The sequence below is a fragment of the Hemicordylus capensis genome, chromosome 2 (assembly GCF_027244095.1).
Source record: "Hemicordylus capensis ecotype Gifberg chromosome 2, rHemCap1.1.pri, whole genome shotgun sequence".
Taxonomy (NCBI): Eukaryota; Metazoa; Chordata; class Lepidosauria; order Squamata; family Cordylidae; genus Hemicordylus; species Hemicordylus capensis.
This window is the reverse complement of record NC_069658.1, coordinates 241,608,723-241,634,790: the sequence shown is the minus strand read 5'-3', so window position 1 is coordinate 241,634,790 and position 26,068 is coordinate 241,608,723. Positions and strand designations below refer to the sequence as shown.

The 26,068-nt window shown below is 46.3% G+C and overlaps 1 protein-coding gene and 1 pseudogene across 1 annotated transcript; both read left to right on the top strand.

Moving 5' to 3' along the window:
- LOC128347580 (zinc finger protein 420-like) overlaps nucleotides 1–19,945 on the top strand; it is a 30,235-nt pseudogene extending 10,290 nt beyond the window's left edge.
- On the top strand, nucleotides 6,543–12,323 carry LOC128347564 (zinc finger and SCAN domain-containing protein 31-like). The gene is made up of 3 exons (XM_053302524.1): nucleotides 6,543–7,613; nucleotides 8,643–8,769; nucleotides 12,107–12,323. The coding sequence occupies exons 1-3, from the start codon at nucleotides 7,218–7,220 to the stop codon at nucleotides 12,169–12,171; spliced, it is 588 nt and encodes a 195-aa protein (XP_053158499.1). The 5' UTR covers nucleotides 6,543–7,217; the 3' UTR covers nucleotides 12,172–12,323.
- Nucleotides 19,946–26,068: the final 6,123 nt, after the last annotated feature.

Here is a 26,068-nt window from a genome sequence, read left to right as displayed (position 1 = left end):
AAATCTTGGGTGATAGGCAGCTGCCTAATTAATTTGGTGGAGATCTCAGAACTGTACAGTAAATTTCTGTCCTCTTCTGGTTGGCGTTTCCAGTGGCATGTAGACAGCAGCTAGGTCCAGGCATAGGGCCTTACACAAAGCCTGCCAGGGTAACATCCTTTAATGGCGGGGTTGTTGACTGCTCTTTCACACTTCTGATTTCTTTGCCAAGTGCCATGGTGGTGGTGGATAATGTTGGATGTAGGGATGTGCATGAACCGGTCTGCAGGCCATGTTAGAGGCCTGCGAACCGGTTTGCAAGTGGCCTGGTCCGGTGGTTCGACGCTGGGGTGTGTGTGTATCGCTTTAAGGGCGGTGGGGTTGTACTTACCCCTCCCGCCGCTTCCCCCCCTCCGGCGCTCCATTTGTTAGTGAAATATTCGGGGCGGCAGCATTCCTTCTGCTGCCCCTGCCCCCTTGTTGCCTGCGAAAAGCAGAAGTAATGTCCACGCATGCGCAGCATGTGTGACATGTGCGGCATGTGTGACATGTGCAGCGCGTGCATGCGCAGACGTTACTTCCGCTTTTCACAGGCAACGAGGGGGCAGGGGTGGCAGGGAGGAATGCTGCCGCCCTGAAAATTTCACTAACAAATGGAGCGCTGGAGGGGGGAAAGCGGTGGGAGAGGTAAGTACAACCCCCCGCCCTTAAAGCTACACCCCCCCACCAAGCGTCAGACCGTGCCTCGACGGTCCGTGTACATCCTTGGTTGGATGCTGGCCAAAAGCTGTCCTAGGAGGTGGTTGGCTCTTTGGCGGATAAAGATGCTCTTATCCCTGGACATCCGGGCCAAAGTCCAGGGCTTCCATAGCTCTTGGGGGCTCCCAAATCTTCTTTAGTCTGTCCTGGGTAGTGTGCTCTCTTTAGTCTGTCCTGGGTGGTGTGCTCACCCAGCTGAGCATCTTATTTATTTATTATTTCTCTGTGTAAACTGCCCTGAGACATTTTTGGAGGGGCGGTATAGAAATTGAATTATTATTATTAATAATAATAATAATGATGATGATGATGATGATGATGCAGCAAATAACAGCAGTGTCAAAGAAGATTAGCAGATACAAAGCCAGAATTACACAACACAGGCAGAATCTCCAATTCCAGTCGAATCAGAGACGTTTCTACCACAGCATAGAAGGAGAAACTGCAAGAAACATAGAAGCACCAAATAAAGAAGAAACAGTGCAATTCTGGGGGAAATTATGGGACAATCCAATAGATTATAATAAAAAAGCAGGCTGGGTGAAAGAGGTCGAAAAATGTAACCAACAAATGCAAGATCTAATAATAACACCAGAATTAATAAGTGAAAGAGCAAAGAAAATTAAAAACTGGACTGCACCAGGCGACTATGAACTGCATGGCTTTTGGCTTAAACACCTAACAAGCCTTCATAAACAACTATCAAAGCAGTTCAATCACTTTTTGTAAGGAGGAGATATCGAACAATGGCTAATAACTGGGAAAACTCATCTCATAATGAAAGACCCAGCAAAAGGTGCAGTTCCAAGTAATTATAGACCGATAACCTGCCTGCCAACCATGTTCACATTATTAACTGGAATAATAGCAGATGAAGTAATGCAACACTTATTAACTAACAAACAGCTTCCAGTTGCAGAAAGGAAATTGCTCGAACACCAGAGGCACAAAAGACCAGCTGCTAATTGACAAAATTATTTTAGAAAATTGCAAGAGAAGAAAAACAAATCTAAGTGTTGCATGGATCGACTACAAGAAAGCCTTCAACTCATTGCCTCACACATGGATACTAAAATGTTTAGAAACAACTGGTGTCAGCAAAAACATTCAGATATTTAGTAAAAAAGCAATGAGCATGTGGAGTACACAGTTAACAATCAACGGCGAGACACTTGGTCAGGTTAGCATTAGAAGAGGTATTTTCCAAGGGGACTCACTATCTCCTCTGTTATTTGTAATCACCATGACTCCACTTTCACAAATACTAAACAAAACAGGCCTCGGATACCAAACATCTAAAACATGAAGTCAAATCAACCATCTGCTGTACATGGACGATCTGAAGTTGTATGGAAAGTCCCAGTCAGAAATCGAATCACTGCTAAACACTGTCCATATATTCAGTAGCGATATAGCAATGGACTTTGGACTAGACAAGTGTGCTGCATTAATAATGAACAGAGGGAAAATAAGAAAAACAGAAGGAATAGAACTGCCCAATGGAAGCAAGATCAAGAACTTGGAAGAGAAAGAACATTACAAATACTTGGGCATTCTCCAGGCGGATAACATTGCACACACTGAAGTTAAAAGAAAAATTGGAAGTGAATACATCAGGAGAGTTTTAAAAAATCCTGAAGTCCATACTAAATGACGGGAACACCATACAAGCCATAAACACCTGGGCTATACCTGTTATTAGATACACTGCAGGAATAATAGACTGGACCCAGGCAGAGCTAGAGATGCTAGATCGTAAGACCAGGAAAATAATGACCATCAATCATGCTCTGCACCCCCGCAGTGATGTATATAGGCTAGGGGCGTAGCTAGCCCGCCGGCAGCCTGTGTGCAGCCGCGGCGGGCGCCCCGATAGCCCCGCCCCCTATGTCTGACGTCAGATGCAGGGGATAGCCATGCCCCCGCGTCTGCCATCAGATGCGGGGGGCGTGGTCTGGCTACCGAACGGAGCCTTGAGGCTCCATTTGGGAGAAGCAGCTTAACTGTCGAAGGGGCCATGTGGCCCTTCGACAGTTAAACAAAGGCTGGGGCTGCGTTCGCAGGGAAGAGCCGCTTCTGGGCTGCGTTGCGAACGCAGCACCAGTCTTAGCTTCTGAAGGGGCCGGGCAGCCCCTTCAGGAGCTAGTTAGGCTGGCGCTGCGTTCACAGCACCAACCTTTGTTTAGCTCTCGAAGGGGCCGCACAGCCCCCGCTCGGGAGCTAAACTCCCGCCCCCATGTCTGATGTCAGACGTGGGGGGCGTGTCAGGGCCGCTAATGGCGGCTCCTGATTGGGTGCGGCTCGGGTTCTTTGAACCTGTTCACGCAATTATAGCTACGCCCCTGATATAGGCTATACCTCCCTCGCAGCTCAGGTGGAAGAGGAATGCTGCAAGTCCATCAAACAGTAAAGGAAGAGAAAAGAGGCCTTGAAGAATATATAAAGGACAGTGAAGAAGATGCACTTCAAATGGTCAATAATGAGAAACTATTCAACACCAATGAAACAAAGCAGGCCTACAAGAAATATCAAGTCAAGAACCGAGCAGAAAAATGGAAAAATAAGCCACTGCATGGTCAATATTGCACAATATAGGTGGAAAATCAGACATCACCAAGACCTGGCAATGGCTTAAGAATGGCAACTTGAAGAAAGAAACAGAGGGTTTAATACTGGCTGCGCAAGAACAGGCACTAAGAACAAATGCAATAAGAGCAAAAGTTGAAAAACCAACAACAAACAGCAAGTGCTGCCTTTGTAAAGAAGCAGATGAAACAGTGGACCACCTAATCAGCTGTTGTAAAAAGATCGCACAGACTGACTACAAACAAAGGCATGACAAGGTAGCAGCGATGATACACTGGAACATCTGCAAAAAATACAAGCTACCTGTAGCCAAACATTGGTGGAACCACAAAATTGAAAAAGTGGTAGAAAATGAAGATGCAAAAATATTATGGGACTTCCGACTACAAACAGACAAACATCTGCCACACAATACATCAGATATAACTGTAGTCAAGAAGAAGAAAAAACAAGTTAAAATAATCGACATAGCAATACCAGTGGATAGCAGAATAGAAGAAAAAGAAATAGAAAAAAATCACAAATACAAAGATCTACAAATTGAAATTGAAAGGCTGTGGCAGAAAAAGACCAAAATAATCACAGTGGTAATTGGCACCCTAGGTGCAATTCCAAAACAACTTGAAGAGCGCCTCAACACCATAGAGGCCACAGAAATCACCATTAGCCAATTACAAAAAGCAACTTTACTGGGAACAGCCTATATTCTGCAACGATATGTATAATAACAGCAACAAAATTGATAACAAAATTCAGCCATCCCATGTCCTTGGGAAGGACTCGATGTCTGGATAAAACAAACCAGTCAATAACATCTGTCTGACTGTGTGAACAAGAAATAATAATGATGCTGTAGTTGAGAAGAAAAAACTGTAGTTGAGAATAAAGAAAAACAAGTTAAAATAATCGACATAGCAATACCAGGTGATAGCAGAATAGAAGGAAAAGAAATAGAAAAAATAACAAAATACAAAGATCTACAAATTGAAATTGAAAGGCTGTGGCAGAAAAAGACCAAAATAATCCCAGTAGTAACTGGCGCCTTAGGTGCAATTCCAAAACACGTTGAAGAGCACCTCAACACCATAGGGGCCACAGAAATCACCACCAGCCAATTACAAATAGCAGCTTTACTGGGAACAGCCTATATTCTGCGGCAATATCTATAACAGTAACAGCAACAACATTGACAATAAAATTCTGGCATCCCAGGTCCTTGGGAAGGACTCGATGTCTGGATAAAACAAACCAGTCAATAACACCTGTCTGACTGTGTAAACAACAACAATAATAATGCTTAATTGGGGGGGGGGGGCTCCAAAAGCCTTTAGGTCGAGGCTCCAAAATTACCTAGGTGTACCTCTGGTGCACCTCTTTATTTAGCAGGGGGAGAGTAACTGGCCCTATCCACTCCCAGCACAGTACCTCCAGTGACTGTTGCTGGTGTCTATCTGATGTTTCTTTTTAGATTATGAGCCCTTTGGGGACAGGGTTCCATCTTATTTGTTTGTTATTTCTCCGTGTAAACTGCCCTGAGCTGTTTTTGGAAGGGCGGTTTAGAAATCGAATTCGAATGAATGAATGGTGCTGGGAGCGGGGCGGGGGGGAGGGGGCACTGACAAGTGTCATTAGCCCTGCTCCTGGAAGAGACCCAGACGCTGGCAATAGACAGAATGTTTACCAATTGGAAATTTTCAAACACACCAGGCATGTGCAGGTAGGAAGGAGGAGGAGCGGCATCCCACTTCCTGGCCAGAGGGGTCCAGAGAAAGACCAGACCAGAGAGCAAGTGGTATGAGGGGTACACAGGGGGTGGGGGGTGGGGATTGGAAAAAATATTCAAGAACGGATAGCAACCCTATTAAAAGAACACCAATGTGAATGGCCCCCAGGTTTCTCTGAATTATTACTGCGCTTATGGCTAATAAACACCCTCATAACTCAATCGACTTTACCCTACCTTCCCGCCTCTGGGAAAGGTTCTGGATACATAAGAACAGCCCTGCTGGATCAGGCCCAAGGCCCATCTAGTCCAGCATCCTGCTTTGCACAGTGGCCCACCAGATGCCTCTTGAAACCTACAGGAAGGAGCTGAGGGCATGCCTTCCCTCCTGCTGTTACTCCCCTGCAACTGGTACTCAGAGGCATCCGGCCTTTGAGGCTGGAGGTGGCCCACTGCCCTGCGACTGGTAGCCATTGACAGACCTCTCCTCCATGCAGTTATCCAAACCCCTCTTAAAGCCATCCAGGTTGTTGGCTGTCACCACATCCTGTGGCAGAGAGTTCCACAAGTGGATCACGTGTTGTGTGAAAGTACTGTGAGCTTTAGTTCCTCTTGGGAGGGATCATTATCATTTCTATTCAGATAATAATTGTTCTGAGAGGACAAACAATGGAGTTTCTTGGGCTAGGTCAGGTTGCTAGGGAAACGTGTAGTAACTTGATTGTCTTTCTTTCTCTGTAGCCAAGGCAGGATTTGGATTTTTACTTCCCACCCTGACTTTAGCAAACTCCCCTGGAAAACTGGCCAAAGGAGGTGGGTGGTAAAAATGCCAATTATTGGAGCACATTGTGTGGCAGCATGGGGGAATCTCTGCCTTTTCTCACTTCTTAGGGCAGAGCCAGGGAGAAACGAGTTGACAGGCAATAATTCAACAGGCAAAGTCCATTGTACTTTCATGGTGGCAGTACTCTGCACCTGTTGAATTTCTACACGCTTACTACGGTGTACCAGAGAGAGTGTAAGAAAAAGTGTGGCAAGGCAACCCAGCTGCAGAGGCCTAGAGTCGGCAAAAGGGACGACCAAGATGTGGATGTCCAAGGATGACTCCGTAGTTCACTGACGCTCCCCACAAACACTCAGTCTGGAAATCCTCTTTATTTACTGGTGCTACTTCTGTCTTCTGCAAGGCAAGGAAGAAGGTACCTCCGTCCATTTGTTTGGGCATTCTAGCAAGATGCCCTGCCATCTCAGGGTTAAAGTGAGAGAGACGCGCAAGCCCTAGAGAGGCAAAAGTAAGGGGATTGCTTGCTGGCAGCTTCTTCCTGCCCTGATGCCCTCCCTCTCCCGCCCCCTAAAATGCTCTCTTGGACCTGGCGAGCCTCCTTCGGTGCATTCGTTTGGAGGGCAGTCTCAATGTGAGGGAGGGGGTGGCAAGCAGACAGAAAGGCGAGTGTGCAAAGGGTGGACTGGAAGACCCCCCCCCCGCGGCAGAGTACAGCTGAGCAAGTGACTGGGGAGGGAGGAAGAGAAGGGGGGGGAAGAGAAGGGGGGGGAGAGAGCCTCCCGCCCCACATTGCATCCCATGGGGAGGTGGTCTGTGTGGCTGATCCAGCTGGGGTCCCTCCAAAGCCAACACAAGCTTCCCCCCCCCCCCGCCACACACACCTCTATGCAAAACATGGAGGGCCCTGGGATTTGGGGAGACTGAAGCCAGTTTTCAGTCAATTTATGCAGGTTTTTCAGTGCCCTGGGAGAGACAAATGGCTGCTGAAGGGAGGGGAGGAGATCTGGCTGGGGTGCTTGCTGGAGGGAAGAGGGCGAGGAAAAGACAGCTGTTATGGGCAGGGGTGGGAGCCCAAGGCAAGGCTTTCAATGGGAGCATTGTGTGATCCTCATCCTGAGGGGACTTGCAAGTGAAGGAACCGCCCTCCAGTCTCTAGTTGCTCTTTGAATGTTTGCCTCATTTCCTATAGGAGAGAAGTTTCTTTTACTGCCTGGAATCCCCTTTCTCTGAAAAGCCTCTCCCTGACTTGAGTGTACAATACTTTGGTCACAAAACCATGTGTTGGCATTGCAGAATGCAGTGGTCCCAGCAATTATAGCAGTTCCTGCTGCAAAGATGAAGAGTCCTTGCCTTGTTAGAGGTGGTTTTTAGAGCCCAGAACGGGAGATGGGAATGCAAGCCTCAGATGTCCCAGATGCCATCACAGCGGGGAGCAGTGAGGAATTCCAGGAAAAGACTCTGCAGAAGAATCTGGATGAGGGCATGCTCAGTTCAGATGTCCAGAGCCAGCACTTCAGACAGTTCCAGTACCAGGAGGCTAAAGGACCCCGAGAGGTCTGCAACCAAGTCCACAAGCTTTGCTATCAGTGGCTCAAACCAGAGCGACACACAAAAAACCAGATGTTGGATCTGCTGGTCCTGGAGCGATTCCTGACAGGCCTTCCTCCAGAGTTGGAGAGCTGGGTCAGAGAATGTGGGCCAGAGACCAGTTCGCAGGCGGTGGCCCTGGCAGAAGGCTTCCTCCTGAGCCAGGAAGAGGACAAGAAGCAGGAAGAGCAGCAGGTGAGAGAGGTTTATACTCATAGAAGATTAAATTAAAAGATTGTAAGCTGCTCAGCATCAGAAGTTTGGGGCAGCATACAAATTTGATAGATAAATCCCATTCATTCATTCATTTATATAACAAGTTGTTCTAGTAAGAACTAATCAGCCTACTTTCCTTTCACTGTCTCTACAATGGGACTAAATTTGGTTCAAATCAAGGTCCACAAGTTAAATTTCTTGCACCTGAAATGTTCATGCATCCACCGTCTTGGATCGGAGTGGATTACATCATTACAAACTACACCATTGAGGTGTCCTTGTGTGTCACTCACTACAACTGTATCAAATTTGGTTCAAATCAGACAGTCCTCAGGTTAGTACACTTGCACTTCAAAAGTTCACACGTCCGCCATCTTGGATCAGGGTGGGTGACATCACCACAAACTACACCATTGGGGCATCACTATGTGTCCATAGATCTGTGGCAAGTTTGGTTCAAATCGGTTAGACAGTCCACAAGTTAGTGCACTTGCACCTCAAAGGTTTACATGTCTGCCACCTTGAACTGGGTTGGATGACATCATCACAAACTACACTGTTGAGGTATCCCTATGTGTCCCTACAACTGTACATGATTTGGTTCATATTGGTCCAGGCATTGCGAAGTTGATGGGGGGCGGGGGCGGGGCGGGGTACATGGACACACACAAAGAATGCCAGGTGACCTCATAAGCCTACTGGAAAGTAGGCTAAAAAAATAGATATCCCACCTTTCTGCAAACCTTCAAGGCACTGCATAACAATTATTGAGAACAAACTAATACAACAAAGAAGTATAATTAATTAATAGCTAAAGGTAATTAATCAAATGAAGATCAATGTGAGCAAAAATAAATTCCCCATGGTGGTCCAGATTTGTTTCAAAGTCCCTGCAGGTGGATGTTTGCTAACATTCCTTCCTTCCTCCACCTATTGCCTTTCCCTAACCTCATTCCTTCTCTAATTCCCACTTCCTATCCCTGCCTTCGATTTTTGTTTGTGTTTCAGGTGCAGGGGAGGTTATCAGAAGTTACCACTGATTTTTCTGAAGTAGGGAAGGTTCTATCAGACCCCAGACAGAAGCTGCTGTACAGGGGGATCTCTCAGGAGGCCAACAGAGATACCACCTCACTGGGTAAGGATTAATGGATCGTACTTCTGCTCAGAAGCTGCTCAAGGAATTATGCTGCCTGAGTCAAAGGTCAATATGAACCCCCCACCCCACAGTAGGTATATGCTTTTAAACCATGTTGCCAAGCCAGGTGGCAGAGACATTGCTACCTCCTTCCCCCCCTCCCCCACTTTATTTTACCTAACCAAACAACAACAAAATAGTGATGATATACATAATTAGCTAAATAAATAAAAAGGAGAAAGACAGAAGTCAAACAGAAAAAGAAGAAAACCTCCTTAATCATTTACATAATATATAAATAATACTAGTACAGGAGGCCCTTGTTTTCCGTGGATTTTCACATCGCAGATTCACCTATTTGCAGGTTCCCTGCCTGCATACCAATTCAGTTACCATGGGAGTAGTTCTGCTTATGAGGGGTTTTCTATCCTCGCAATAACTTAAGAGCTGCCTCTAAGAGCTGCCTCTAAGAGCTCTAAGAGCTGCCACTTTAAGCCTCTTGGCATGCCAGCTAAGAAGCAGGCTAAATGACCATTACATGGCCACTGTCCCCGCTGCCCCTCCCAAAGTGGGGTGTGAGTGACCGGATGCCTTCCTGACCACCTCTCTAAGCCTTCTGGGGTTTAGAGAGGCAGTCAGAAAGGTCCCCAGCCATCTGGTGGGCCACTGTGTGAAACAGGATGCTGGACTAGATGGGCCTTGGGCCTGATCCAGCAGGGCTGTTCTTATGTTCTTAAAGCCTCCCTGCCCACACGGGGAGACATTAAGAAGCAGCATGTGTGGCTGGATGCCTTCCTCACGGCCCCTTGAAGTCTTTAGAGAGGTGGAGGGGAAGGTTCTTGGCCACTCGCACCGGCTCTTGAACCCTGCCTGTGCGCCACCTGCCTGTGCACCACCACCTGGGCAGTGGTGACGCACATTTAAATGGCCCCTCTCCCTGCTTCGCATCTGGTATACAGGGTGATTTAAAGTGGTGGCACAGGTGGCTGGGACATTCTTTAAGTGTCCCAGCCACTCACACCACCTGTGATGAACCTAATCCCTTTTTTTTTTTGATGGTTAAGCACTCCAATATTGCGGATTCACCATTTGTGGGAGTTTCCCGGAACAGAACCCCCACAAAAAAGGAGGGCTTCCTGTATTAATACTTGGAGGGAGGAACCTTCCAAAGATCTCTCTCATTAAACCGCAAAAAGCACATTAAAATTAGACCAGATTGCCATTCCATTGAAAGAAAACCAGTTCAAATGTCAAGGACCAAATATCAGATATCCATAACTGAATGCCTAGAATAGATCTGTCCTTTCAATGTTGTATAAATAATAATCCTTGGAGCAGTTCAGATCTCTTGGGGATGGGACAATGCATCCTGGCCTCCAGATATCCCACAATGCACTGAGTGATGAGCACTCAAGGGTACCACCATGAATGAGGCCCTCTAGGCGCCCAACTCTGTGTGTCCTTGGGCTGCAAGCAATCATTGCAAAAAGTGAGGAAATCTGATGGCTCATGATGATGATGTTCACACCATGGGGGCATGACACCTGATGTCCAGTCTGAGATATTGTACTGGCCTACAAAATCATAACCATGGAAATATAGTTTGGCTGGGACCCCATGCTCCTTCCCACTACTTGCTTAGGCTGGTGGCAACAGCAAAAGCTGGGGATTAGCGTTACAAGGTTTAAAAAGAATTTGGTAACGTGTTTCTGAGTACCTGGTGAGGCAACAACTGCAATCAGCAGAATGAGTAAAATGAGGGATGGATATGTTCACCACAGGGATGGTAACTGTAGGGATGAATATGCCAGCTACTGCATACATAGAATGGTGCTTGCCTTACTTTTGAAATATAAAAAGACATTGACAGTTAACCAGTGCCCTTTAACTTCCAATAGTACATCTTCTCTCTCTGTGTATGTGTGTGTGTGTGTTTAAAAACACATGCATTCTGCTTTCTTGGAAATTTTTGAATACAACCATATATATCTCCCCAACAGTGAATCAGCATCAACTCTACTTTGTGTACAGATTGTCACCCTACCTTAATCTAGAAACTCAAGTTCTAAATCAATCTATCAAGCTTCTGAGGTGTCTGTTCAATTTTTTAAAAAAAGCTTTAGGTACAGTAAATCTATCTATCTATCTATCTATCTATCTACCTATCTATCTATCTATCTATCTACCAACATTCCACACTAAACTCTCTCTCCAAAGACACATCAGTGATATAGAATGCTGACCAGTTGCTGCTTCAAGTCTCCAAGCAAACAGATAAGGAGTATACAGTATATTTTAGTTGTCCCACTCTCTGGTGAGAGAATGGGACCAAAGGAACCAGGACTTTTAACAGTTGCAGGACAGGATGCAAGCAGCACCTGTTGTTATCCTGCCTGAACCTTAGCTGCCTGACAGCCAGCTATATGACATTCAGAATTTCAAAGGGTGCAGTTTTTGTCTCCACATGATGGGGAAAACGCCCCATGATACATCTCCCACATGCTGGGGAGAACTCCATCAAGGTGCTCCTTGCTCCAATAGCTGAGTTTCTGCTTATTATTGAGATGTTAGACCCAGACCTCCAGACATGGTGCAAGCATGGTAATTTTTATGATTGAAGCATTGCTTGCTGCTTCCATGCTCTGTGCTCTGTCTCTCTGCTGGTCCACTCAGCTGGTGGAGTTCTCCCCCAGCGTTTGGTTATGCAAACTGCACCCACTGAAGTTCTGAATGTCAGGCAACTGAAGTACAGGCAGAATATCAACAGGTGCTGCTTACCATGAAAATTTCTTACCATAAAATTTTTGGATGCGGATTCTGATAACAGCCCTGTTGGGTAGGTGGGCTGTTGGTATTACTACACAACAACAGAAAAATATAGGGGGATTTTAATCATAAAGCTTGCTATGATGCAAAAAAGTATGTGGAAGCAATCCATATTGCTGTCTTGCAAGGTAGGTGGCTTTTTGTCTCCCAGACATTATAATAGGGTTCTATAATGGGGAAGAAACTGAAGTAGAGGCAGAATATCAACAGGTGCTTCTTGCACCCTCATATGCTAGGCAACGTTGCACCTGATGAATGTTTGTCCTACAACTGTTAAAAGTCCTGGGCCCTCTGGCCCTTAGAAGGAACTCAGCAGCCCTTCCCTCTTATGAGGCACAAAGTTGGAGGGTGGAAAACAAACATGAGCACTGAGGCCTAGCGATTCTGAGGTAAGGTATTGCAAAATGGAGGCCGCTGTATAGGCAGAAGTGTTAATTACCTCAGGAACATGAGTTGAAGCATTGCCGTGTAATGAGTGTCCTTTATTTTCAAGATATTTCTCCCTTTCCAGGAGGGGTGGGGAGATTTCACCATCCAGCCCTGTCAGAAGCCCTTCTCAGCTGCCTCCCGGGCTAAAAACAACAAGCACAGACCACACTGAGCAGCCACTGCTTCCCGTCTCCGCCCAGTCACTCCCTTCTTCCCCCCTCTCCTTTTCTCTTCACAAACATCCCAACCGAACTGAACGTGTCTGAATTTGATGCTACAATACAAAGCTTGCAAGTTAACTTGTAGAAATGCAAAACCTATTTATTTCAACTAACCCATGAAAGGCCCTTGTGCGGAAGATGGAGTATTGAAGCATCAGAGTATGGGAAAGTCTCCTGAAGAAACGGAGCCCATTTGGTCTTCCCTATTTGGATGCATAATATTCCCTGTGATTGGCGGGCGGGGTGGAGAGAGACGCAGCTCACGTTCCGAAGTTTCATGCCAGCTTTTCAACTGCTGCTCCTTGTAACTTAACCATTTCCCCGCAGATTCTGTGCAGATTGGCACACTTGTTCAGATTATTCTGAACTTAATGCTCTGAATAGTGTGAATAGTGCAAAGGGAAAGCCTTGAGATGCCGCAGAAGGAGGGGTGGGGGCGATCTGGTGAAATAACATGAAAGGATGCTGTTTTATTTCCACCCATAATACATAGGCACCGCCATGCCTGTGTAATATCAGGAAACCACGTAGCCTAGAAATTTAGTCTCGCTACTTATTACAGCTATATCATTTAGTTGGTTAAGCTAATTGATTAAAAATCTTGCTTGATTAAAAATATATTCCTGATAGTCAGATAGCAAATTTTAAAATGAAAACCCTAAATTCACTTAGGAAGTAAGCCCATTGAACACAGTGGGACTTACTTCTGAGTAAAGGTTTGTTTGTTTGTTTATTCATTCTATTTCTATACCACCCTTACAAAAATGGGTGAGGGCAGTTTACACAGAGAAATAATAAATAAATAAGATGAATCCCTGTCCCCAAAGAGCTTACAATCTAAAAAGAAACATAAGATAGACACCAGCAACAGTCACTAGAGGTACTGTGCTGGGGTGGAGAGGGCCAGTTACTCTCCCCCTGCTCAATAAAAGAGAATCACCATGCTAAAAGGTGCCTCTTTGCCAAGTTAGCAGGGATATTGTTGTAAGCCGCCCCGAGCAGGTATTTATTTATTTAAAATATTTATACCCTGCCCCTCCAGTGCAATACTGCTCGGGGCAGCTTACAACAATAAAATAGACACAGATACAAGTAATACAATTAATTTTTTTTAAAAAAATATGAAAAACAATTATTAGATTCAAATTAAAACTGAAAATTATAAGATGCATATTTATTTATTTATCTATTTTTATTACACTTATAAACTGCCCCATCCAAAGGCTCTGGACAGTGTACAACAAATTTTAAAAGACCTAGTGTCTCAGTCTCTCTCACTCACACCAACGGTACAGGCGTGGGCAGGTAATGCAGGCCTAGTCCTACCTGGCTCAGCTGCACCCGGCCCTCAGTACGCCCCACCCAACCTCCATCCCATGCTCTATGCAGGACCCCTGCATCTTCAAAAGAAGAGAGAGAGCGCATAGGATTTTTCCAGGACGAATCTGAACGCAGAAAAAATGAGAGCAGCGTGAAACCACTGCAGCCTGAGGCACTTTTGTACAACTCAGAAACTATTACCAGAATGCCTGAAGTTTTTAGTTTGTGGTAAACAAATGCCAGAGGCATGCCCTTGGTGGTGGCGATGGGGGCACACTGGAGTGGAAGTTCCCTAAGCAGCTGAGAAATTTTTTGGAGGCCAAGAGAATGAGCTCTCTCTCTTCTATTGCGGAATGAGGGCTCCTGCATAGAGCATGTGAAATATAGGAAACTGCCATATACTGAGTCAGACCATTGGTCTGTCTAGCTCAGTATTGTCTTCACAGACTGGCAGCGGCTTCTCCAAGGTTGCAGGCAGGAATCTCTCTCAGCCCTATCTTGGAGAAGCCAGAGAGGGAACCCAAAACCTTCTGCTCTTCCCAGAGCGGCTCCATCCCCTGAGGGGAATATCTTGCAGTGCTCACACTTCTAGTCTCCCATTCAGATGCAACCAGGGCAGACCCTGCTTAGCTATGGGGACAAGTCATGCTTGCTACCACAAGACCAGCTCTCCTCTCCTATGACTAAAGCGGAGGTGGGTGGTACTGAGGGCCGGGTGCAGCTGGGCCAGGTACGGCTAGGCCTGCGCCACCTGCCCCCGCCTGTACCGTCGGCGCGAGTGGCAGCCCGAGAGAGACTGAGACACGAGGACTAGCAGCATCCTAAGAGACACAGAGCCACAGTGACGGAGAGAGAAAGAGACATCCCCACCACCACCACCACCAATCCAAGCAGTGACTACAGGCATGAGTGGAGTGGCAGAGGCAAACCGTAGCGCCAGGCAAGCACCTGCAGCAAGCCAGCCAGCCAGCACACGTGTCCCTCTTTTGCCACCATGTACACACACACTCAGACCAACAGAAAACCACCACCAGACCAGTCCAGTCCAGAGAAGAGCAACAGGTAATAGTGAGTAAGTGAGTGAGAGGGGGAGCGAGTCGTGCATTCAGCTAACTGAAGTGGCAGGATTGTCCATGGGAAATGTGTTATCTGCAGGTCAGTTGGAAGTATCTTATTCAGAATTTCTGCTTTAAAAAATAAAATAAAAAGTAGTTTCCAGCTTTGCCTGAGCATGTTATGATGTAAAAAATAGTGGATGGCAGCTTATCTTGTGGCAGTGGGAGGCCTTTAGGTCCAGGCTCCAAAATTACTTAAGTGCACTTCTGTTGCCACCCCTTTGGCTCCCCAGAAATTATGCGCTTGGGCAGGGCTGTCCCTAGGGGCGTGTGGGTCTCAGGGCAAATCAGTACACGAGGGACCACCTATTATTTCAAGCTGGTCTTGTGGTAGCAAGCAGGTCCTGTCCCCTTAGCTAAGCAGGGTCCACCCTGGTTGCTTATGAATGGGAGGCTTGATGTGCAAGCACTGTAAGAGATTCCCCTCAGGGAATGGAGCCGCTCTGGGAAGAGCAGAAGGTTCCAAGTTCCCTCCCTGTCATTTCCAAGATAGGGCTGAGAGAGATTCCTGCCTGCGACCTTGGAGGAGCCGCTGTCAGTCTGTGTAGACAGTACTGAGCTAGATGGACCACTGAGCTAGATGGACCACTCAGTATATGGCAGCTTCCTATGTTCCTAATATAAATTGTTTATGAGCATGTGCGCGCACACACTCACTCACTCACTCACTCACACTGTATACTGCCCCCAAACTCACATCTCTAGGTGGTTTACACAATAAACGTAATTAGCCTGTCCACCATCCTTCCTACTTACAAGCTCATATGCAGCAGCTCCACGCCAGCTGGCGCCAGCAGGGGAAACACGGTCTGTGTGGGGGGTGTAAGGGCACCCTCCTTGCTCCTTCAACCACCACCACCGTCCACCGAACCATCCAGCCGACAGATTGTGCACATCCCTACTGCTGAGTGCTGGTCAGGGGAGAGAGCGCAGGGCCTGGAGAAGGGCAGGACCTTAGGCGGTCAGCCCGGCCTCAGGATGGGCCTGCACCTGAAGCAACGGCCTCAGTTTGCCTCATGATGGAGCTCACTGCTTCTGCTGGGTGCCCTTTTCTCCGTTGTGCCTAAAACACAGGAGTTCGCTGCTTGTATCTTCCTGGGACACTGTCTGAGGGGGAGTTCTGTCCCCAGGTTATTCTACATAAATCTGGAAATCTGTTTAGAGTCAGCAAGCTAAAGTATGTATATTCATAAATGTCCTTATCAAACCAGGAGGTGTAGAGTGATCTTTTTCTCCCCTGCACTCTCCCCACCCCACCACCTCCAACAAGGAACTGTGGCTGAAAATGTCTATAAAAAGCAAATCACTCTGATTAATGTTGCCTCTCATAGGTCATGGAATAGCACCAGCAATTTTCCCAAGCTCTTCTGCCCTGGGTGATGGTGGAGAAAAGGCTTCTTTAACATCACAGCAGGTAGGAAAGGGATCACTGGGGAGATGGGCCAATTCCTTCCTCTGAGTCTGAAATAATATCTTTCTTCACTTCGAATGTTTCTCTTTGATTATCCTCAGAGGTTCCCTTTCTAGAATCCTTTTGTTATCTGTGAGTGAAAAATTTTTCTTCTTCTTTCAGGGTCCTGTGTCCTTTGAGGAGGTGGCTGTGCATTTCACGGAGGAGGAGTGGGCTCTGCTGGATGCAGACCAAAGAGCCCTGCACAGAGCCGTCATGGAGGAGAATAGGCAGAATGTGGCCTCTCTGGGTAAGGCTCCCTCTTTATCCTGAAATTGCTGCTGGGTATTTTTAAAATATCAGTCTCTTTTGGTAACATCTTCTGGCAAAGCTCCCCCGTTATCCAATTTTTGGAGGGATCCAAATTCTAGGGGAAATGTTGAAGACTTAGTCATCTTACAGAAACATGAAACTGCTATTAATCTACTAAGCTGAATCTTGTCCATGCTGATGGGAAGCCTCTCTCCCGCGTCTTCTGCACTGGACTTCCAAACCATGCTACTCAAATACTTCAATTCAATGTGTTGGGGATTAAGACTGGGACCTCCAGCTATTGATAAATTGGAATGTATATAGTTCCCATGAGTGACGTCTTGTTTGTATGAACAGATGTTTGTAACGCGGGGAGTGCCTGCAACTCACGCATGGGCAGTAAGTTTGGCAGAGAGATAGTAATTGGACCCATTCAACTCCATGACTGAGTGGGCAGCTAAAATGTAGGTTTCCATCGTCCACCTCTCAAGACCACACCAGCCTTGATAGTAGTTATTTGAGTCTATGGTCACCCCTTTCCAACCACGGTTTTTACCAACCACAGTTTTGAGTATATGTGAATGGGAAACTGTGACAGGCCTTGCCAACCGCGACCCGAGTAGCGAGGCTCTTTAGTGATTTTGAAGGCGTTTCTGTGATTTTGGGGGCGGGGTTCAGAGGTTCAATCTGCTCAATCCTCTTGGTGACCTTTGCTAACCCTTGCTGTCCCTTACCAATTTAAAATGCCTTTGTGTGATTTGGCGGGGTTCAAAAAATGTCCAGAGGTTTGATTTGCTCATTCTTCTTGGTGACTCTTGGCGATATTACAGGATTTTTTGGTGATTTTTATATTGTTTGTTTTGTTTTCCTTTATTTTTAGGTCTTTTTGCGGTCATGGTTCCCCTAACTTGCAGTTTCCCACAGTCTTTAATGCCTCGCCAACTGTGAATTAGCTAATGGCGAGGTTTTGCCATAATGGAACCCTAGCAGTTGGTGAGGGATGACTATATTGCTCAAGCTCCATTTCTCCTTGTAATTCATGCTTGCTTGCTTTCTTTCTCTCCCAGTAGATGATGGATGGTACAGAAAGAATGAGGAAGAACCATGTAGAGCGTTAGTGCAAAGAATGAGACATAAAAAGGGAGGACAGCAGAGAAAGAGAACTGACATAAAACAGGAAAGGAGGAATGAATCCACTGCTCTTCATGCTGGGGACCAACAGGAAACCCCAATCCAAGAAAAAATGGACAAAATAAATGAATGGAGGAAGCGCCTCTCATGTGCAAAAAGCTTCAGTTGTAATTCAAGCCTTAATTGGAGAATCAGGATAGGGGATAAGCCATTTAAGTGCTTTGATTGTGGAAAGAGCTTCATTCGGAGCTCGGTCCTTACTATCCATCAAAGAATTCACACAGGAGAGAGACCATTTAAATGTTTGGAGTGTGGGAAGAGCTTCACTCGGAGCACACATCTTAGAGAACATCAAAGAATTCACACAGGAGAGAGACCATTTAAATGTTTGGAGTGTGGGAAGGATTTCCGTCAGCGATCAGACCTTACAATCCATGAAAGAATTCACAGAGGAGAGAAACCATACAAATGTTTGGAGTGTGGGAGGAACTTCAGTTGGGGCTCAGCACTTAAAAAACATGGACAAATTCACAGAGAGGAGAAACCATTTAAATGTTTGGATTGTGGGAAGAGTTTCCGTCAGCGGTCAGACCTTTCTACTCATCAAAGAACTCACACAGGAGAGAAACCATTTAAATGTTTGGAGTGTGAGAAAAGTTTCACTCGCAGGTCAGGTCTTAGTATGCACCAAAGAATTCACACAGGAGGTAAACCATTTACATGTTTGGAGTGTGGGAGGAGCTTCAGTCGAAGCTCAACACTTACAAACCATGAAAGAATTCACACAGGCGAAAAACCATTTACATGTTTGGAATGTGGAAAGAACTTCAGTCAGCAATCCACTCTTACAGAACATAAAAGAATTCACAGAGGAAAAAAGAAATCATTTAAATGTTTGGAGTGTGAGAAGAGTTTCAGAAAGATGTCACTACTTATTATACATCAAAGAAGTCACACAGGAGAGAAACCATTTGCATGTTTGAAATGCGGAAAGAGCTTCAGTGACAAGTCTGCTCTCAGAAAACACGAAAGAATTCACACAGGAGAGAAACCTTTTAAATGTCTGGAGTGTGGAAAGAGCTTCCGTGACAGGTCCACTCTCATAAAACATGAAACAATTCACACAGGAGAAAAGCCATTTATATGTTTGGACTGTGGAAAGAGCTTCAGTCGGAGCGCATTCCTTACCGTCCATCAAAGAATTCACACAGGAGAGAAACCATTTACATGTCTGGAGTGTGGGAAGAGTTTCTGTCAGAGCTCGGTACTTACTATCCATCAAAGAATTCATACAGGAGAGAAACCATTTACGTGTTTGGAATGCGGGAAGAATTGCAGGCACAGCTCAGGACTTACTGTTCATCAGCGAATTCACACGGGAGAGAAACCGTTTACTTGTCTGCAGTGTGGGAAGAGTTTCAGCCAGAGCTCAGTCCTTAGTAGGCATCAAAGAATTCACACAGGAGAGAAACCATTCAAATGTTTGGAGTGTGGGAAGAGTTTCCGTCACAACTCAGACCTTGCTACCCATAACAGAATCCATACAGGAGAGAAGCCATTTAAATGTTTGGAGTGTGGAAAGAGTTTCGGTCAGAGCTCATATCTTACACAGCATCACAGAATGCATACAGGAGAGAAACCATTTAAATGCTTGGACTGTGGAAAAAGCTTCAGTTGGAGCTCAGATCTTAGGAAACATGAAAGAATTCATACAGGAGAGAAACCATTTCAGTGTTCAGAGTGCGGGAAGAATTTCTGTCAGAACTCAGACCTTACTACCCACCAAAGAATTCATACAGGAGAGAAACCATTTAAATGCTTAGTGTGTGGGAGAAGCTTCAGTCGGAGCTCAGATCTTAGGAAACATGAAAGAAGTCACACAGGAAAGAATCCTTCTTAAAAGTTAGGAGCATGCAAAATGTTTCAGGCACAAGTCAGACCTTACTATCCATCAAGGAATTCATCACACAGGAGAGAAGCCACTACTTCCCCTCTACAAACATTCATGTCTCATCCACCATTTGTAAACTCTGTAAAGCCTGACAACTTTTAAAAATTTTGGTGCTGTAACCAGTGGGACTGAGTGCTGGGCAGGAGTCTTCCTTTTACGAGTCCAAAACAATATGTTTGGCCCCAGCACTCAGTCCCACCCCTGAAGGCCACCACCAAAGGCCAGAGCCCATTGACTACACTATTTTTGTTGCCTAAAACTTGGCTGGGCCTGGTACAGGTATGTGTCTTGGGTTGACCAGAGATAGGGGATGACTCTGGGACAGCTATTCCAGTGGTGGTGGTGGTGAATCGACAAAGATATGGCGCTAGTAGGTCAGCAGGCCATTACAGGGGAAGGGAATTCAGAGATGTAAGTTTTGGGTGGTATAGAAATAAGTTAAATAAATAATTAATTAATAAAATGGACTGCGGTTTCCCCATCCAGGAGGCCTGCCACCTCTTTGACCTTGGAGAGCAGTGCCAATTAGTCACAGAACCTCACCTTATTATGATGTAATGCCAGGTTGGTCTAAAATAAGTCTGAGATCATCCATGACTTGATTATGGATGAAGGAGCTGACCTGGTGTGCATTACAGAGACTTGGTCGGGAGAGCCTAGTGGTCTGGTTGGTCCCATCTTCTTCCTGTGGGTTACTCTGTGGTGGAGCAGGTATGGGTGAGGAGGTGGGGTGGCTGTGGTCTATAGGAATACCATCTCCCTTACCAGGATCCCTATCAAGGAATTAGCCTCTGTTGAATGTGTGTACTTAAGTCTAGGGACCAATGATAGACTGACATCTGTTGGTGTACCAATCACCCCACTGCCCAACAGAGTCCCTAACTGAAATGATGGTTCTGGTTGCAGAGTTGGCATTGGAGTTGCCCAGGTTTTTGGTGGTGGTGGGTTTAATGTTCATTTCGGGAATGAGTTGTTGGGAGTGGCTCAGGAGTTCATAGTAGCGATGACGACTATGGGCCTATAGCAGTTGGTCTCTGGACCGATGCATAATGCTGGTAACACATCCGGTTGGGTCTTTTGTTCCAATCAGGGTGGTGTTCCATGGGTAGGGTCCTGTCATCTCCCCATTGGGCGGATTATCTCCCGTTATGGATGGATCACCACCTGGTTAAGGTAGGACTTGCAACAAAAACCCACCTCTGCAGAGGTGAAGGACCTATTAGATTGGTCCACTTGAGAAGGTTATTGGAACTAATAGGATTCCAAGAAGCCTTGGAAGGGTTTAGAGTTGGCTCTGCTAGTGATTCTGCTAGTGATTCTGGTGCAAACATGGTATAACAAACTCACTAGAGCAGTAGGTACAATCATTCTTATGCATCCTCTACAACTGGCTTCAAAGTCAGCCCCATGATATTCGAAAGAACTATAGGGGCTGAAGAGGTAAGATAGATGACTAGAGCACAAGCAGGGGGAAGACCCAGCACAAATCTGACAGGTAGCAACACAGAACACATTTGAAAGATCTATGCTCTGGCAGTGTGGGCAGCAAAGAAGCGGTTCTCTTCTGCCCACATTGCTGCTGCAAATTCATGTCTAGTGGGATCTGGTATTAGAGAGGGTCTGGTAAATAATATAAATGCTTCTCTGAGGGAGGGCAGGATGCCTCCTTGTCTTAAGGAGATCATTATTAGACCTTATTTGAAGAAACCTGAATTGGATCCCTCAGAGTAAGCTAATTACAGACCTGTTTCTAATCTTTCGTGGTTGGGCAACGTGATTGAGTGAGTGGTGGCCTCTCAGCTCCAGGCAATTTTGGATGATGGAGATTATCTAGACCCATTTCAAACCAGCTTTCAAGTGGGCTATGGGGTAGAGACTGTCTTGGTCAGCCTGATGATCTCCAAAAAGGGAGTGTGACTCTGCTGATTCTTTTGGATCTCTTGGTGGCTTTTGATACCATCGACCATGGTATCCTTCTGGATTGCCTGAGGAGGGAGGGAATTGGGTGGCACTGTTTTACAGTGGTTCCGTTCCAAGCTCTCCGGTAGATTCCAGATGGTGTCGATTGGAAACTGCTGCTCTGCAAAGTAAGAACTAAAGCATGGAGTTCCAAAGGGCTCTGTACTGTCTCCAATGTTCTTTAACATCTACATGAAATTGCTGAGAGAGATCAGCAGCAGCATAACCACCTTGGGATTGTTTTAATGAAGGGTGGTATACAAATGTAACAATTAAAAAAAATAATCAGGAGATTTGGTGCAAGGTGTTCTCAATATGCTGATGACACCCAGATATATTGCTCCATATCACTTTCATCAGGAAATGGCAGAACTTCCCTAAATGCCTGCCTGGATGTGGTAATGGGCTGGAAGAGGGATAACAAATGGAAGTTGAATCCAAATAAGGGCTACTGGTTACGGGGTCGGGACTTGGGAGATGGTTTAGATGTGCCTGTTCTGGATGGGGTTATACTCCTCCTGAAAGATCAGGTATGTAGCTTGGGAGTGCCCCTGGATCCAAAACTCTCTCTGGTTTATCATATTGAGGCAGTGTTCAGGAGCACTTTTTCGAATGATTTGTCAGCTACATCCATTTCTGGAGGTAAATGACCTTAAACTAGTGGTGCATATGCTGGTAACCTTCAGGCTTGACTACTGTAATGCTCTCTACCTGGAGCTGCCTTTGTATGTAGTCCAGAAACCTCAACTGGTACAGAATGTGGCAGCCAGATGTCTCTGGGATAACTCAAAGGGACCATATAACACAATTTTTTAAAAGAACTGCAGTGGCTGCTGCTATGTTTCTAAGCAAAATACAAAGTGCTGGTTATCCTCTCTAATAAGATGGTTAGGTGTGCGTCCGTGCCTTAGAAGGCTGGTGTCTGCATCCTTGTCTCCCTTGGCTGTTCTGGGCATGCGCGGAGCGCATGCCCAGAACATGCCGAGGGAGACACGACCGCAAGCACCAGGCGGCCATGTTGGGCGGTTGTTTGCCCGGCCGCGGAAAGGCCAGAAGCGGCCGCTGCGAAGCCGGGGAAGAGGCGAAGCCGGGGAAGCCAGGGAAGAGGCGGCGGGGGAAGCTGGCCGCGGAAAGGCCAGAAGCGGCCGCTGTGAAGCCGGGTAAGCCCCACGAAGTCGGGGAAGCCAGGGAAGAGGCGGCGGGGGAAGCTGGCCGAGGCGGCGGCATAGCCACCGCCTCGGCCAGAAGACGCAGCGCGGCCGAGGCGGCGGCGGAGCCATGGCCGAGGCCTGGACGCGCCGCCGAAGCCGGGCGGGGGAAGAGGGGGGGGGAAGCCGCCGCCGAGGCCTGGCGGCGCTGCCGAAACCGCGGCATGGAGGCTGGCACCGGCGGAAGGGGGAATGGCAGCGGGGGGCCCGGAGTGCACAACTCTACTAGCGCCCGTTATTTAACGGGCCTCAAATCACTAGTTACCTATAAAGCCCTCGATGGCTTGGGTCTTAAGAGAGCCCCTTTTTTGTCATGAACCCTGCCGCCTATTAAGATCATCTGGAGAGTTCCAGTTATGGTTGTTGCCAGCTCATTTGGGGGCAACTTGGGACCAGGCCTTCTCTATGCCTGTCCTGGGGCTTTGGAATATGTTCCTTGTTGAATTAAGAACATCTCCATTTGTGTTTAGGAGGACCCTCCGGACGCCTCTGTTTTTGCAGGCTTTTAACTGATACTAATTTTTTAACTGCTTAATTTTTATTTTATAAGATTGTTTTTATTGCATTCTGTGAAATTTTTTTTACCGTTTTTCTCTGTTTTATATTGTGTTTTAAATTTGTACACCACCTAGAGATGTATATATCACGCAGTATAGAAATATGGTAAATAAATAAAATAAAAAGCATTATCAGGATAGGAAGTAAAAGACAAGTTAGGAGACCTCCCAGTATATTGGTTTCAGTTATTTCCAACACTTCAGCAATAAATCCACCATCTGAGAATAAACCACAAGGCCTTTAACAGCCTCTTTGCTTCTTGCAGATAAAGATCACCCTTTAGGCTCTGGGATCTCCTCCACAAAGATTTAATAATACTACTTCTGGCAGCAGCTAGAATGGAAACTGCTTTGCATGGAGGACAGGTCACATGGGGTTAATAGAATAGTACGCTGGAATATGGGCAATTGCAATAGCAGGTGGGGGGCGGGGAGGATCACACAACAACTAACAATAGCTAAGGGAATGACCAAGGAAGAGAAGTTCCTTAATATGTGGTATGTAGAAGTGGCTGCCGCTACTGGTGGAATAACGGTGGAATAACAAGGCACCTTTAAGCACAAACCAAGAGGTGCTTACCTCTGCTCTGGCTGCAGCTGCAAACTACTCTGAGCGGCAGCTGCCCGGCACTCCCTGCAGCCAATCGGCTATGCCACCTGGCTTCCAGAGAGTCCATCCCCCACCAGTGGCCAGGTGAGTGGAGGAGCTGATCCGCCCGAGCAGCGCACTGCAGCTGCAGCCAGAGTGGAGGTAAGCACCTATTAATTTGTGCCTAAAGGTGTCTTTCCCCCGGCGGCTCCTGCACCAGCCACTCCTGGTGGTATGCCTTCGTTAGGGATCTCCCCAATACACAAAATGCTTTTGGGTGGGATGTGTTGGGCTAGGAGGTGTCAGAGCTGTTCATGTTCTTGAAACTATATTATGTTGTACTGATGGCACAGCAAATGACACATTGGTTAATTCATTTGGTAATACCTGCTCGATTCACTACTGATATATTACTGCAATGTTATAACTTTGTGATTGGTGTAAAATATGCATGTACCTTTGGGCCCAAACAATGATGTTTTATAGATTAATAGGTTAGCAAACACACAGGCCTCAGTCTTTGTCCATTTTGTAGGCCTGCAGTTAGTAAAAACAGAAAGACTGACTAAGTAACCAAAATCATTAACTGGAATATTTTAGCAACCTAGAGGCAAAATGTCTAAACTATAGAAATACTACACTACAAACTCTTTCGGGTAGTGAAATCCAAAACAGATTGTGAGGAGCTCCAAAAGGATCTCTCCAAACTGGGTGAGTGGGCGACAAAGTGGCAAATGTGGTTCACTGTTGGCAAGTGTAAGGTGATACACATGGGGACAAAAAAACCCCGACTTCAAGTATACACTGATGGGATCCGAGCTGTCGGTGACTGTCTAGGAGAGGGATCTTGGGGTCGTGGTGGAGAGCTCATTGAAAGTGTCGACTCAATGTGCGGCAGCTGTGAAAAAGTCTAATTCCATGCTAGGGATCATTAGGAAGGGGATTGAAAATAAAACTGCTAATATTATAATGCCCTTATACAAAACTATGGTGCAACCACACTTAGAGTACTGCGTACAATTCTGGTCACCACATCAAAAAAAGGACATTGTTTATCTGGAAAAGGTGCAGAAGAGAACAACCAAGATGACCAGGAGCCTAGAGCACCTTCCTAATGAGGCAAGGCTACAATACCTGGGGCTTTTTAGTTTAGAAAAAAGACTACTGTGGGGAGACATGATAGAGGTTTATAAAATCATGCATGGTGTGGATAAAACGGATAGAGAGAAATTCTTCTCCCTCTCACATAACACTAGAACCAGAGGTCATCCCATGAAATTGATTGCCGGGAAATCTAGGACCAACAAATGGAAGTACTTTTTCACACAACACATAATCAACTTGTGGAATTCTCTGCCATGAGATGTGGTGACAGCCAACAACCTGGATGGCTTTAAAAAAGGTTTGGATAACTTCATGGAGGAGAGGTCTATCAACGGCTACTAGTTGGAGGGCTATAGGTCACCTCCAGCCTCAAAGGCAGGATGCCTCTGAGTACCAGTTGCAGGCGAGTAACAGCAGGAGAGAGGGCACGCCCTCAACTCCTGCTTGTGGCTCCCAGCGGCATCTGGTGGGCCACTGTGTGAAACAGGATGCTGGACTAGGTGGGCCTTGGGCCTGATCCAGCAGGGCTGTTCTTATGTTTCCTCCCCCATTGCTTTATATTATGCACTAATAAGAAGAGGATGACAGCAAAAACAACAAACATCTTAAAACAGTGAGTTTCCCAGGCACTACAAATCTGATCTCTGTCTTGGCTTTGGTATTTGGCTGGAACAGCGCAGCAGTGCTGCAACTGAGGCTGGAATGTTGCCTGATATGGTTGGGAGTTTCAGTTCAGGAGCTGTTGTAGGACACCCTGGCTCTGAGATGGCCTCTGAGGAACGTATCAATTCAGCACGTGCTTCAGAGGGTGTACAGCTGGATCCGGAATATCTGGAGTATCCATTGTTGTGGGTACTTGCTAGCGGTGCCCAGTGGGTGCTGTTGAGGCTCCATAGGAATCATAATATACACCCCTATACCCTGGTGGTCAGTGGGAGTGGTCACCAGCCTGGGGCATGAGCATACTTGCTTTGAGTGTTGCTGGATAAGTCTGCCACCAGGTAATTCCACCCACCATGAAGATGGTCCCACTTGTCTGACAATGTGGCCAGTGAGCCACCTTGAAACCTTGGCAAAATTTTGGGTGTAGACAGTGTTATATCTAAAACTTCTGCTTTTGCTATACAGTCATAGTTTGACTTTTGTGCCACCCTTCCAAACATTAGTAGCCTCTTTGGGGTGTAACA